Source organism: Hipposideros armiger, unplaced genomic scaffold (assembly GCF_001890085.2).
Source record: "Hipposideros armiger isolate ML-2016 unplaced genomic scaffold, ASM189008v1 scaffold_422, whole genome shotgun sequence".
Classification (NCBI taxonomy): domain Eukaryota; kingdom Metazoa; phylum Chordata; class Mammalia; order Chiroptera; family Hipposideridae; genus Hipposideros; species Hipposideros armiger.
The window spans coordinates 1,258,670-1,272,382 of NW_017731772.1; the positions used below are offsets into that span (position 1 = coordinate 1,258,670).

General features: G+C 34.7%; 1 protein-coding gene across 12 annotated transcripts in view; it reads left to right on the plus strand.

The window, feature by feature from the left end:
- Positions 1-13,713, plus strand: part of NFIB (nuclear factor I B) — a 301,210-nt gene that overhangs the window by 234,575 nt on the left and 52,922 nt on the right. For all 12 annotated transcript variants that reach the window (XM_019664419.1, XM_019664413.1, XM_019664414.1 and 9 more), the window contains 2 exons: positions 4,329-4,449; positions 7,630-7,748. In XM_019664419.1, coding sequence (XP_019519964.1) covers positions 4,329-4,449; positions 7,630-7,748 — 240 coding nt within the window. The remainder of the gene's footprint in view (positions 1-4,328; positions 4,450-7,629; positions 7,749-13,713) is intronic.

The following is a 13,713-nucleotide window of genomic DNA, read 5'->3' on the forward strand; positions in this document are numbered from 1 at the left end:
TTGAACCATGGGTTCTCAAAGGGTTCAGATTTCTAATGTGGCCAGTGCAAATAGCATATACTCAGGGAGTTATATACATGAACATTTCAGACCTTAAGTAACGTCCTGTGTGATATGCTTCTGCAGTGGATAAATGGATGCCCCAAAGACTTCTGTCACAGGTCTGTTTACTTGCGGGCAGTGTAGGAGACCAGCACCTCACATCCTATATCCCAGTAGCTCCAGGGTTCATATTTGCTGGGCAAGAGGATTCCATTGACAAGGAGATGAGCCTGTGTGTCTTCCCTGATCAGTATGTGGTGTGTGAAGGCTTTTGACATTTTTAGAAAGAGTTTTATATTTATGTTTAATTTGGAAGGGAACATGCCTGACTTACTACCACTTTCTGGCATCATGTAAGGAGGCGGGTATTTGAAGGTGTGTGTGTGTGTGTGTGTGTGTGTGTGTGTGTGTTCCCCATACTGTTCTTCAGCAGAGAAGCTATGCTGCTACAGTTACATGACATGAAATTATTTGTTTCAATTTGTACTTTCCTGAGTTCCACGATATTTTCATCCTTCTAATGAGAAGCACAGTAAAGTCATCTGTCAGAAAACATTATTAATTCCTCATTATAGGTAACATTATGCTAGCTGCTGTAGGAGAGCCACATTAGAACATTGAAACATTCAGAGTGATATTTGGAAAACTTTGAATTTGAAATATTAAAAAATAGGTTAAAAACACTTTTCTATAACAGTTCAAAAATGTAAATTTAGCATACTTCATTCTTCTTAATTCATATTGCCATCTCTTAGAGGTTTTTATATTATCTGTTACAACAACCATACTGATTTGTAATTAGTACATTATCTGTATTTAGTCATTAAGTAATTTATTCAGCAAACATTTATTTTCTACTCATGTAAATAGGTGTCTCTGAAATGCTTGAGAAGTTCTTCTCCTAAGTGTTTTTAATATATCCACATTATAATCTTATTTGCACAATTGAACTTTATTGTTTATGAAATAAGGGTTTGCTAAGTAAACATAAACTTCAGCACAACTCATGCTGTATTTCACAAATTCTGCCTTCTTGAGGGTTTACGGTATGTTAATGGCTCCTGTCCTCCAGGGTTTTATTATCATATGACCCACTAATGTGTATGTTGACTTTAGCTAATGAAGCTATTCAGTTTTAGGATAGTGATCTTTCTGTTGAATGATATTATCTCCATCTTAAAAGTTGATTTAGGACCAGCATGTGGAGTAAGGAGAACAATAAGAGAGATTAAGGGTTGGCCTCTAACCCTTAGAATCTGAGATTCTTTGGAGCTGGGTTTCTAAGAGGATATTGGCAGCCTCTTAGACGTGATTTGCGGCTTCCGGGCCTCTTGCCCCTTTCTGGGAGAGGTGCTACAGCTGATCTTTGCATCTGATGTAAATTCTCTCTCAGAGGCTCCCCCCCCCCACCCCAGAGGCTTTTAAACAGGAATATCTGCCTGGGACTTGCTGTTCTCAATATACTTTGTCATTAAACAAATTTTATGGATTTGCTGTTTTAGAATTTGGCCATGTTTATTACTAATCTACTTTTCTCTCTGTAGTCGCCCATTTAGTGTCAGAATGCACACTAAATTTTTACAATGCTCATGTATAAATCTGTACACAAATTATTTTTATGGCTGACTTGATCCTCTGGAATAATCCTTCTGGAACAGAATTTTTAAAAAATTCTGAAAAATTGTATTATCATTTTACTATAAATTATGCCTACTATGTTTATAGTCATGCAGTCTGTGTTGCCTATCAAACCATATGTATTAGAGACTACAAATCTTTGCCTAAATATTGCATGAGCTCGATAAATTGCAAATAGTTTGTATAAGATATAACCTATAAGCTTCCTGTTAGTAACGCAGTTATTTGAATTGTATCCATTATTGTTACAGGAACTGGACAGATTGCTTACTTTTCTTGAGCCCCTTAAATGCCTCCTTCTAACACATACCCAGTGTCACATAGAACATGGTTCTAATAATAAACTTTAAAGCATGTGGTTACTGTGGGATTTTTTACCTTGCATTTTTTTTTTACCCTCTGGTGTACCTCAAGCCACAACAAGCAGCTACATTTTAGCTTTCCGAAGGATTTAAGCCATTAGGCAGAGTTACACATTGAATGCAAATACTTTGTGTAAAATGCCACTGAAGTATATTATATAACAGGAGCTCAAGAATTTTGCAGCCGAGACTGATCTTGTATATATTGATTTATTTAATTTTTAATAGGAAAAGAGAGATGTTCATTGCATACTCCTTGATACTTCTCTGCAATAAAGCATGTGCCTTATAATCATACTTTCTTAAAACATTTTGAATTAATCTTGGCCTGATATAATTCAGCTGATAGTGAACACATTTCAAATGTTTATTAAAAAAAATTCTGGGTAAGAAAAATTCCTTAAAAATCTGCAGTCCCTTTGGAATTTTATATTCAACTTCAGGCAGTCAGGAGAGGCAGCGAGATTAAGGGGACTCTTCCTAGAGGGGGTCTCAAGGGCTCTAGGGTTTTGTTGCCATAGCTCAGGACACACTTCCTCTCATGAGGGCCTTTGAAGGCCCAATGAAAACAGGTGAAGAAATAGAAACTATTCTTAAATCCTGTCCTTTGACACCAACCTGCCTTTTCTCCACCTTGTGTGTTATCTCTCCTATGGCTTTGCACCTGCAGTAACCTTCGTTTAGAATGACCTCCCTTTAATACCTTACACGTTCGCCAAGGTCCAGGGCCAGTTTTGGCTTTCCCACAGATGTCTTGGACCATTCAAGCTTGTGTTAGATTCTTCTTCCTTGAAATCCTATGGCATTCATGGTCATGTCATTTATTTGGGCAGTTTCATTACGACCTGCATGAGGCTGGTGTTTATGTTTGCATGAGTGCTTTGTTTACCTACTTTATTGCCCGATACATTTTATTAAGGACCAGGGCTGTCTTAGACTATTTGTATCCCTTACAGCACCTCCCAGTAATGGGCACAATCAATAGTAATTTATTAAATGAACAAACTTTCAGCAAGTGGGTTTATTTCCCCTCTTCATCTGCCTTTGGTATATTTTCAAGTGTAGTTATCCACCTTCGATAACCACTCCAGCCTGTCAGGAAAGAAATTTGGGGGGAGGAAGCAAAGAAGGAAGGGAGCGCACATTTGTTGAGCACCTATTATGCACAGACATGATGCTGGCTTTTATCACGCCTTACCTCATGTCATCCTCAAAACAGTCAATGTGGTAGGTTATTATTTTTCTCATTTTATGGTTTAGGAAACTGAGGCACATAGCTCAGAAGTAGTGGAGTAAGTTCTAACTAAAAGGCAACCCAGCTCCCAAAACTTACTCATCCTAACAACACATTGCCTCACAGGTATGTTCAAGATGTCTAGAAGCAAATTTTAAAAATTAAACAGATGTACAGAAACCAATACTTTATATACAAAAATCTCAGTTCATAATATTGGGTTGTCAGAAAAGTCATGACATATTTTTTCTATGTTTTTCGTTGCAAAAAGGCATCATGACTTTCCCGACAACCCAATATATCAGCAGAACTCCATGAGTATATTTTAAATTAAATCATTTAGAATTGTAAAGTTGTGGCATAAAAACTTTTAAAAAAACAAAACATGATTATTGAGGAAAGCTACACTTACTATTAATATATGAAGCCCGAATATGCATTTTAGGGGGGAAATACTTGCCTTTTTTCATATTAGTTAATTTGACTTTTATACCTGCCCTGATACAAGAATTATTTATATCAAATAATCATAGATGCCATGATTTCTAATCCATCTTATATTAATGTTAATACTATTATAGGATAATAATATTTGGTATTTATTTGTGAAACTGTTCTATATTTATTTATTTAACAATGATTTCGATTTGCGAGTCAACTTAGTTTACAAAACACCTTGCTTGGTGCTGAGCATAGTTTGTTTCCTCCAACGCATCTGTGGACTAGTGGGGGTGACAGATATAAACTGATACAAAGGAGTGAGTGTTACAGAGTTGTTACAGAGATACAAAGAAGAAGGTTACAGAGTTGGAACAGGGGACATAGTAATCAATGCTTACAGTCTGAGTCCCTCGTGTTTCCACATGTGAACTTTGGTATCAGGAGGAAGTTTTCAAGTCCTGCCCCAGTATATGGTTGATATTAGAGTCTTAAAGTAAACAGAGTTTTCCTCATCCTTGTCCAGAAGCATGGAAAATATTAGACTATAACATTTGAATAAAGACGACAAGTGTAAATGTCATTTCCCACTTTTCTTTTGTTTTATCCCTTAGCGCCCATAACCCAGGGAACTGGAGTCAACTTTCCAATTGGAGAAATTCCAAGCCAACCATACTATCATGACATGAACTCGGGGGTCAATCTTCAGAGGTCGCTGTCTTCTCCACCAAGCAGGTAACTGAGAGGGAAGCTACTCTGGTTCTTAGTCTATATGCAAATAGGCAGGTAGGTAGATATGCAGGTAGATAGGGAGGGAGGTAACGAATAGGGGAAATACAGCAAAGAGTTAAGGAGTTTTTGCTGATTTTACACAGATATTTTGTCTTTCCTGGTATAATTTATTTCAACATTTGAAAATTAAATGTAATTGTTATTCAGAGCATTTTAAAAAGTCTTTTGGGGGTGACCAGGGAACTATGAAAATATATTAATATGACTTTTACCTTGTATGAAATATTGTAATTCTATAAGTGAACTAATCCTTTTGACAACTTTAAGAATGTAGCTTTCAGCCTTATTGTAACTTTCTGTCCCATGGCAAAGGTCTCTGGTTTATGGTTGACCCATCCTGGTAACTGTTTACCCTAATGTTACAGCCAAGCTGGGGATAATGAAACGTGAAAAATAAAATGTGTCATTTACTTAAGCTTAAAGGCAGAAGGCCTTATTGTAGGCCTAACTTTGCCAAGTTCTTCAATTAGTCAATGTTTTTTGAATACTGTAGTGAATACTCAGCTACCAATGAAATTATTACCTGCTCTGAGATTTGGTGTAGCCAGCCTATGTTGGGGAAGAGCTACAGTGAGGTTCCTTTGCTTTTTAATTCTCTGTGGACATTCTTATTTTTTTTTTTCTTGACCTTCTTATGGTAACTTTCAGTCCCACAGGAGTTTAAAAAGAGTTTAAATGAGGGATAAATAGCTTGGAAGGTTATTTTGCATAGGATTTTGTGATGATATGTTTCACTGTTATAGAACGATAGAATAGGATGGAGTTAATGAGAAGGCAAGGTGAATAAATATTATAGCTTTATTGTTTTTGTTTGTGTGTCTTGAGTAAGATCTTCAATATATGAAGATCCATTTAATTTCCAGTGTATTAAATATACCCATGATCAAATATACCCACGATCAAATATAATAGCATACATGAATTCTAGAGCAAAACATACATTTTATAATATTAAGTTTTTAAAAATAAGAAAAAAGACCTGGTTAATTATTCTATGCTACTCTTAATAATAAAAGTTAATTACACTTCAATTAATTATGGGCTATGTACATTTATATATTTATTAACTAAGTTCAGTTTTATATCACTTATGATCAAACTGTATTTTCATATAGTTAGACTGCATAATAATAATAAACCAAGATAATTGAGTTTATTATCACTAAAATTGTTTGTGACATAGTGAGATCTTAAAAATACTTTAGTTTTTCAATATTTAAAATATGAATAGTAATTTCTCATTTTGTCTGTTAGATCAGTATGTTATCAACACAGATCTTTCTTCATGGTCATTTGTTATTAGATATTCTTTAGAATAAAAAAGTCTTTAAAAACATTTCTCTGTTATTTCCTTATGAAAATCTTTTCTCCCTCATTTCAAATTTTCCATATGTATTTACTGCTGACTCACAGGAGAATTAGATTAAATTAAAGAAGGGTTTAAAAAATATACTTTCTAACTTCAGATACCATATGAAGAAATTAAAGAACTATTATTTACTTTTCCTATGGTTTATCATGGACAGAAATTGCCACCTTCCACATCATGTTCATACTCTGGGAGCTATGAGTCAAATATTAATTGCAAGCATATCTATGAATATACCCAGACATGCACATGCGTCCGGGATTTGGAAACAGTGCAGTAGGAAGAGCACAGCCTTACTGTGTGTTGGATTGCTGCCGTTAACATGCCCTCTGCAATTCGCTGAATTTCTCCAAATTTGTCTCCCCACATGTAAGAAAAAAGGAAGATTTGTTTATGTGTGTGACTTCTGAGGCCAGTTCCAACTCTGAAATCCTATGACATTATGTTTATTATCACTGTATGAAGTTATTTCAGAAGATATCTTTATAGATGTGAATAAGATTTTATTTTTAATTTAGGGAAAAATATCCATTTCCATTTTCAGTCATAATTAACTGTTTACTAGGGTATTGGTGAGGAATATATGAAAGCAGTATATCAAGTTATGTGGCATGTGCCATAAAATAGCCTTTTAATCTCTGCTCTAAGTATTCACTTTTCTTAATAATTGAAATGAACCATGTTTTCTTTATTGAAATATATCATTTAAAAAGTATACTGTTTGGTTTGAATTTGGCAATGGCCTGTTTTTCACGGTTGATCTTAAGAATAAAGGATCCATAACGTGATTTTTAGGAAAAGATAAAGAAGAATATATGAAACAGTTTATAATTGGTAAAGTACTATAAATTTTTAAAAAATATTATTAATTATAGGGTTACTAATACTAATTATTATTTATTATCTTGTAAATACTATCTACTTAACTGAGAACTTTACCTTTAATAACTATTTTAATTCTCTCAAGCACTCCCCTTTGAGCTAGGTTTTTTTATTTCCATCTTATAGATGATTTAACTGAGTTTAGAAAGATTAAAAACCTTACTATTAAGAAGTAGCCTAGTGTGACTGGTTAGCTCAGTTGGTTAGAGCGTGGTGCTGATAACAGCAAGGTTGCCAGTTCGATCCCTGCATGGGCCACTGTGAGCTGTGCTCTCCCTAAAAGAATCAACTATGCCATTGTAGCATGAAAACAATGTGTAATAACCAATGACCATGGCTATTCCCCAATAAAATTTAAAAAAAAAGAAGTAGCCTAGTTAAGATTTGATACTTGGCTGGTCCCACTCCAAAGCTCTACTCTATTCCATTACCTTCTTTTTAATATTTAACAATTAACAATTGACAACTACATTGTTAATATCAAGTTCTATACAAATGAATGTTATTGGTAACAATTATAAAGCTCAGGTATAATTTTAACAACAATTTCAAAATTAGTACACATCACATTAAGAATTCACTTTTTGCTACTGAAATTTGGAAATACATCTCAAAGGTAAATATAGCAAACGTCCTATTTGTTAGGCAGGTATGGGTATCATACAGTATGATAAATGTTATATACAACTGGAAATGTTTGCTATTCCTGTTGGTGTCTTGAATACTCACCTTTATTTCAGAATGGTGCTGAAATACTATTACTTGTGTGTATGGAAATTTCCACAGTAAAACTCTTCTCAAATTATATACTTTCAAATGCTCCACATCTTCCTAGAAATCCGATTAATGTGACTACTGTCATATTTTAACAGCAAAAGACCCAAAACCATATCCATAGATGAAAATATGGAACCAAGTCCTACAGGAGACTTTTATCCCTCTCCGAATTCACCAGCTGCTGGAAGTCGAACATGGCATGAAAGAGATCAAGGTGAGTAATAAGGAGATGGCTTCAGGGACATCTGAGTAATATGTGAGCTCATTGCCTACGTTTCATTTAGCCAAAATATAATTGAACCAATATGGATACTATTTTCCTTATGAAATGACTGTAGAGAAATTATTTTTGCGATAATGTTCTAGACAAATGCTGTCAAAGTTAAGTTAAACAAATCTCATGTTTTACATGTTTATTGGACATTTTTTCAGACAGAATGATGTTTTAGAGCCCCAAATTATATACGTGACTGATTATGGTCTCTCTGTCTTAGTCAGATTGAAGCAGAATAATAAGTTTTGATACCATTAAATCAGTTTGCTTCTCTGTATGGGAGCGTTTGAGGGAGGAGCCAAACTTTAAGCAGTTTGCAGGTGTCATTTATAGACGTTCCCATTTAAATAGGAGGCCGTAATTCCATTTGGAAGTAGTTACAGCATAAAAAATAAATAAAAGTGTCATGTAACTTTGCGTCTGAGTCAGTCTCGTTATCCTTTCTAGATAAAACAATGACTCATTTCTAGGGCAGCTTTGGGGGAAAATATAACTTCAAGAAATAAGTATTATTTGACTCTCTGAATTCAGACTTCGCTCCATGTCGTTCTTAAAGTCGCTTGAATTAAATTATTTCGTCAGACATACCCATGCCTTTTTGCCATAATTAGAAGGAGATTGTTAAGCATGGAAATAGAAAAATTAGCTAACTGCAGTTTTTGCTGGTATGTGTGCATGGATGCAAATATGACTTCATCACCATAAAAATGTATTTGAGAATTGTCTTTTACATCAAGTTCTGCATTTTATTAATGTAAAAGAAAAAGCATTCTTTATCTGTAGTTGTCAGTCCGTGTCTTGGGTGTGTGTATCTGAGGGCTGGGGAGCTGTGTGTCCAATAATCTCAGGAGACAAATAACTTAGCAGTTAAAGCCAAAGTCAGTTCCTTATTCAGGACCACATTTTTGCTGCTCCAAACTTTTATACCAAGTGCCATAGGGCTTAAAGAACAGGGAAAAATCTCCATGGAGGAACTGGACTTTGAGTCAGGTGGATACACTTCAGCAGGCTGAGAGTTTTAACCAGCAAAGGAGGTGGTGTGAACAGAGATAAAAGCATAGGCAAGCGCTGTGTGCAAGTATGTTTCAGAATGGCCACGTGTGCCCTGTAGCCGGGCAGGGCACTGTGCACGTGGAAGTAATGGGAGACGACAGAGGCCATTTGAAGAAAAGTCTTAAAAATCAGCTGGAGAGTTTTGGCTCTGGGGACACCTTCCCCAATGTATTCTTCAGGCAGTCAACAAAATCATCTGTATAAAACATAGTGACATCATGTCACTTCTCTGCTTCAGGTCCTTTAGTCACTTCCCACTCCTTTTAGGAGAAAAATCAGAATTCCCTCATATGACCAACAGGCCCTGTTTGTTGTCTGCCCTCTGACCACCGCTCCAGCCTCAGCGGATGCCGCCTGGTTCTCCTTTCTGCATCTGAGCCCGCTGTTTTGTTTAGATTTGGGAATGCAAAACCCAAGACCTTCCTATAATTCATGTCTTCTGGAATGCCCCTCTTCTAACTCTATCTGGCAAGTTCTTTACCTTTCAGGTCCCAGCCTACGTGGAGGAATTTCCATCAGGTTTTACTGTTTTTCTCTCTTGACGTTCAGTATGGTTCCTTCATTGTACTCATAATATGTTATTGCATATTCATTTGTGGGATGAACTGTCCAGATCTGCGGGGTCAGGGACTTTCTCTCTTTGGGCTCTTCCTGTAACTAGCCCCGAGTAACTGTGCATACTTGGTGCATAGTAGGGGCACACTAACTCTTTGTTGGATAAATGAACTATTAATAGAACACCAATCTTATTAGTGAAGGCAAGAAGAAAATAGGGACTTTCATCAGACTTGCAGAAGTGAGACTAAAAACAAAATCTTCAACCCTTTATATTTTATTGCTTGTTTTACTGACACTGTCAGTTTTTTCTAAACATAGCCATATTTTCCCTGTCAGGAAATTATTCTGGAAAAGATTCTGATGGTAATCACATTGTGAATGTGTGGGAGTAGATGTGTTGTTCAGAAGTGTAGGTGTTCTCTATTATAGAGAGTGTCATTTTTAAGAATTGATTCTCCTTTCAGCCTTTTGAATAAAGCCATTCTCAAATCATATTATAAAACATTTTTGAAAAGTAGAAGGGAAACTGTCATTCTTTCTCTTTGTAAAATCATTGTATTGTCTTGGTGACTAGACTTTTGTCAAGATGACTAGAGTTATCGGAGAAGTAAAGGCATGCTATATTAAGGGTAAGGAAAAATGAACGATTCTCAAGTGTGCTTTTAAAAAACTCTGTCACTTTAATTCTGAACACCCTGAAGACTTTGTAATGTGCACTATAAGCTATTATGGGAAGAAGACTTCAACTTTACAATGAAATAAAAATGAGGGCAGTACAGTACTATCTTTACAAATTTGGTAAGCCCAATGCAATCCCTTTGTTCTTAGAAAAATTACATTTTAAAATTTTTCAAAATACAATGCCCCATGGTGGTTCTTGTCCATCTTCAAGTGTTCTTAAAGACACATTTGTCTGTCATGAAGGGAGTTTTCAAAAGGCATATTGAGTACCACTCAATATTTGTAATGACTTTAGTACATGTCTTATATTTGTTTATCCCACAAAGCCTTGCAATTATTGGTACTCAATAACTAGTAATTGGTTGATTAAAATATGCTTGTGTTTTAGGTAGCAGAACTGTGTGAAATTTGCTGTTTTTTATTTCCTGGGTATGCTTTAGTCTATTAGTGTTAATTTTGCATTAAAATCTACTCTTGCCCTAGCACTTAGCAAAACCGATTTTTGAAATATGAAAATTAAGGATAAAATTATGGACAATTTGTGACATTCTACTTTCCTTTATAATCTGAAACACCAACCTAAGCGATTGAGATTTAGTCCAAGTAAGGAAAAATAAAAGCTATGATATAACCAAATTATTATACTCACCTTATTTTAAAAAGAAATTAGTGAAAATTTTAATGCAAAAATCTAGATTCATGTAATGACAAATGTTCATGTAATTTTTAATAATTCAATGAAACAAGTATTCTTATTTTAGCATAGTACAAACAATTAATTAAATCTCTCTTTTCAAAACAAAAAAAATTGCAATTTTCTGATTACAAAATAATTATAATTTTTAATTTTGCAAAATATAGACCTGAACATTTTAAAACTAAATACCATTTATAGTCTTAAACATTTGGTAGGGATCTAAATAATTTGCTAAAATTTCTTTCGGTGAATAGTGATAGAAATTAAATTGGTCAGCATCTACATCATAATATTTATATTTTTACTTTATGTTCTTTTATACATAGAAAAGGGATGGAAAAGGAAAACAAGAAAACTGGGCCACTAACAAGGGTTATATATACTGTTATATTTCTTTCCTAGATTTTAGATTTTTTTTTTTGCTTATTCCGCTATGAATGATCTAGTCTTAAACTTCTTAAACTGCTTTTACCTTTATTGAAAACTTTCTTTTTGGATACCATTTCCATAATTTTAGGTTTTAATGGTTAAATTAATAGAACCACGTTAGCTTACCAATCTGCATGTTGAAAATTTGTTTTATTTTTATTCTTACCCCACAAAAAATTCCATCTGAGTTCTTATCTAGCTTAATTTTTTTCCACTAGAGTCGATTCAGAGACTCAATTCCTAGTTGATGTTCTTTTCTTTAAATCATTAGAGTTATCTTTTGCAACTTCTGATAAAAGATGAAAAATAGGAGATAGTTCTTGTGTTTTCCTCTAATTCAAGTTACTTTTATGGGACTAATTCTAGTTGCATTTCAATGCCCAGGAATTTATCAGACTAATAATGCTAATAATTATGCTTGAAAATTTGACACAATTTCTTATCACTGTCACTTTGCCATTACCACTTTTAATAGTCATTGATTCATCAAAGTCTGAATATAAAACACTATTTAACAGACATTTAGTGATACTGTAAATATATTTGTAATATACATCTGGGGTTTCTAAATAGAAATTTTAACAGCTTTTCAGTCTGATGAGTATTTAAACAACTTGCAATCTTAGATAAAATGAAAATCTGAGAGACTTTTTTTGTAGTAAAATTTTATTATATAATTCCTGCACATTTAGGATTTGAGATAACTGGATTCAACTAACATTTATCAAATGGATGTTATTTGCTAAGGATTTTTCTAGGCATTGGGCACATAAATATGAATAAATTAAATTTCCAGCCCTTGACCTGCTGAACAGAAAAACAATATTTTTTATAGTTTATGAAAAAAAAGTGGTTCACTGAGAATAAATGTCTTCATGCCTAAAAATTAGCTAACTTTTAAGCACAATGAGAAATAAATCTTTACAGAAAAAATCAATAAATTGATATTTTAGCAAAAACTAGCACTACTGAGTGGTGTATTGGTATATAATTACAATTTTAACAATAGTTTAAAAATTTATGCAGGACTCTTGAATAGACAGTGTTCAGGCATCATGGTTGCTGTGGGTACTAGAAAATGACAATATTTTTATAAAAAATTACAATGCTGTCATATAAATAAACCTCGTCAGCTAGTCTTTTTTTTTCAAAGATTTTTTATTGGGGAATTGGGAGAAGGGGAACAGACAAGTTGCTATCCTTTTGTTCTTCAGTCTAGGTGTGGAGGACGCTGCTTCACTGGCCCAAGTTGGCACCATCCTTGCGCTCTTCCCGGGCAAGGCAGATCAGTCGCTGGCTTGTGGATGGCTGTTCACGGCGGCTGCTAGACATTCACGGTAGCCCATGACAACCCACTGCAGCAGGGGCTGCAGCCTACGCCGTCGCCGGCACCTCATGGCAGCCCAGCTCCAGGATGAGCTGTTGTTCAGCATCTTAGCTGTAGAGGGTGCAGCGTCACTGGCCCCCATGTGGGATCTGAACTGGGGCCCTGCTGCTCAGAGCTGGTGTCCCAAGCCAGCTCTTAACCAAAGCGCCACTCAGCTGGCCCTCAGCTAGTCTTTTTTAAGTTTTAAAATATTTCCAAGCCCTAGAGATTCATTTTTGATCATTTTGCAAATGTTCTCATTTGTAAAATAGTCTTAAATGTTGTGCTACATTTCAAATTGCACTTTATAAGAGTTCTGCAAGGATATAGTATTAAATATCCAATGTATTAAGCCAAAGGCCTCAAGGGAACACTGTGTGCTAGAGAGTGTTAATGCTGGCTTATATCGTGAGTTCATTCATTTATAGGAAATAAATAACAGTAAGTAAGAGTGATGTAGCATGTTAGTAGAACTGGAATCAGAGACCAGCATTTCTTAATGGAGTTTTAAGGACTATTAATAGTTATGCTAGATACAATAGCATTTAACTTTGGAAAATTCTGTTTTAACAAAAATTTAAACCTTTTTTTTAATGAATGAATTTGTAGAATATTTAATATAGTATTGGATGCTGTGATTGTGAATATCCATGAGTATATATGTTGAATGAATGTGTGTATTAAATTTGTGACTTCAGAACTTTTTTATTTCCCCATCTAAGAATTTATAGATTTCAAACTTTGGAAAACAGTGTTCTAGCCCAAACTACAGTCTGACAAATAAGTATCATCTCAAGGTTTTTCCAAAGCTGTGGGAGCTAGGTGAATGGGCAGCTTTCACAAACAATTGAATAACTGCTCTCTGGGAGTCATTAACCTTAAAGTGAAGTCCTAGAAAATGGCAAGGCAAACCGCTTAGTAATCTTCCTGGAAGAATTTTAAAGCTCCCTTTGGGGACCAGATAGAATACCAACAATTCCTTACATTCCTAGAGTTTATATCACAAGGATTAAATATCAAATTTTGAACCATACAATATGAGACATACAAGTACTTTTGATGGATAAATGTGAAGAGATTGTTGGAATTTAATGTGTAAGCACACTTTTTAAACTTTTTGT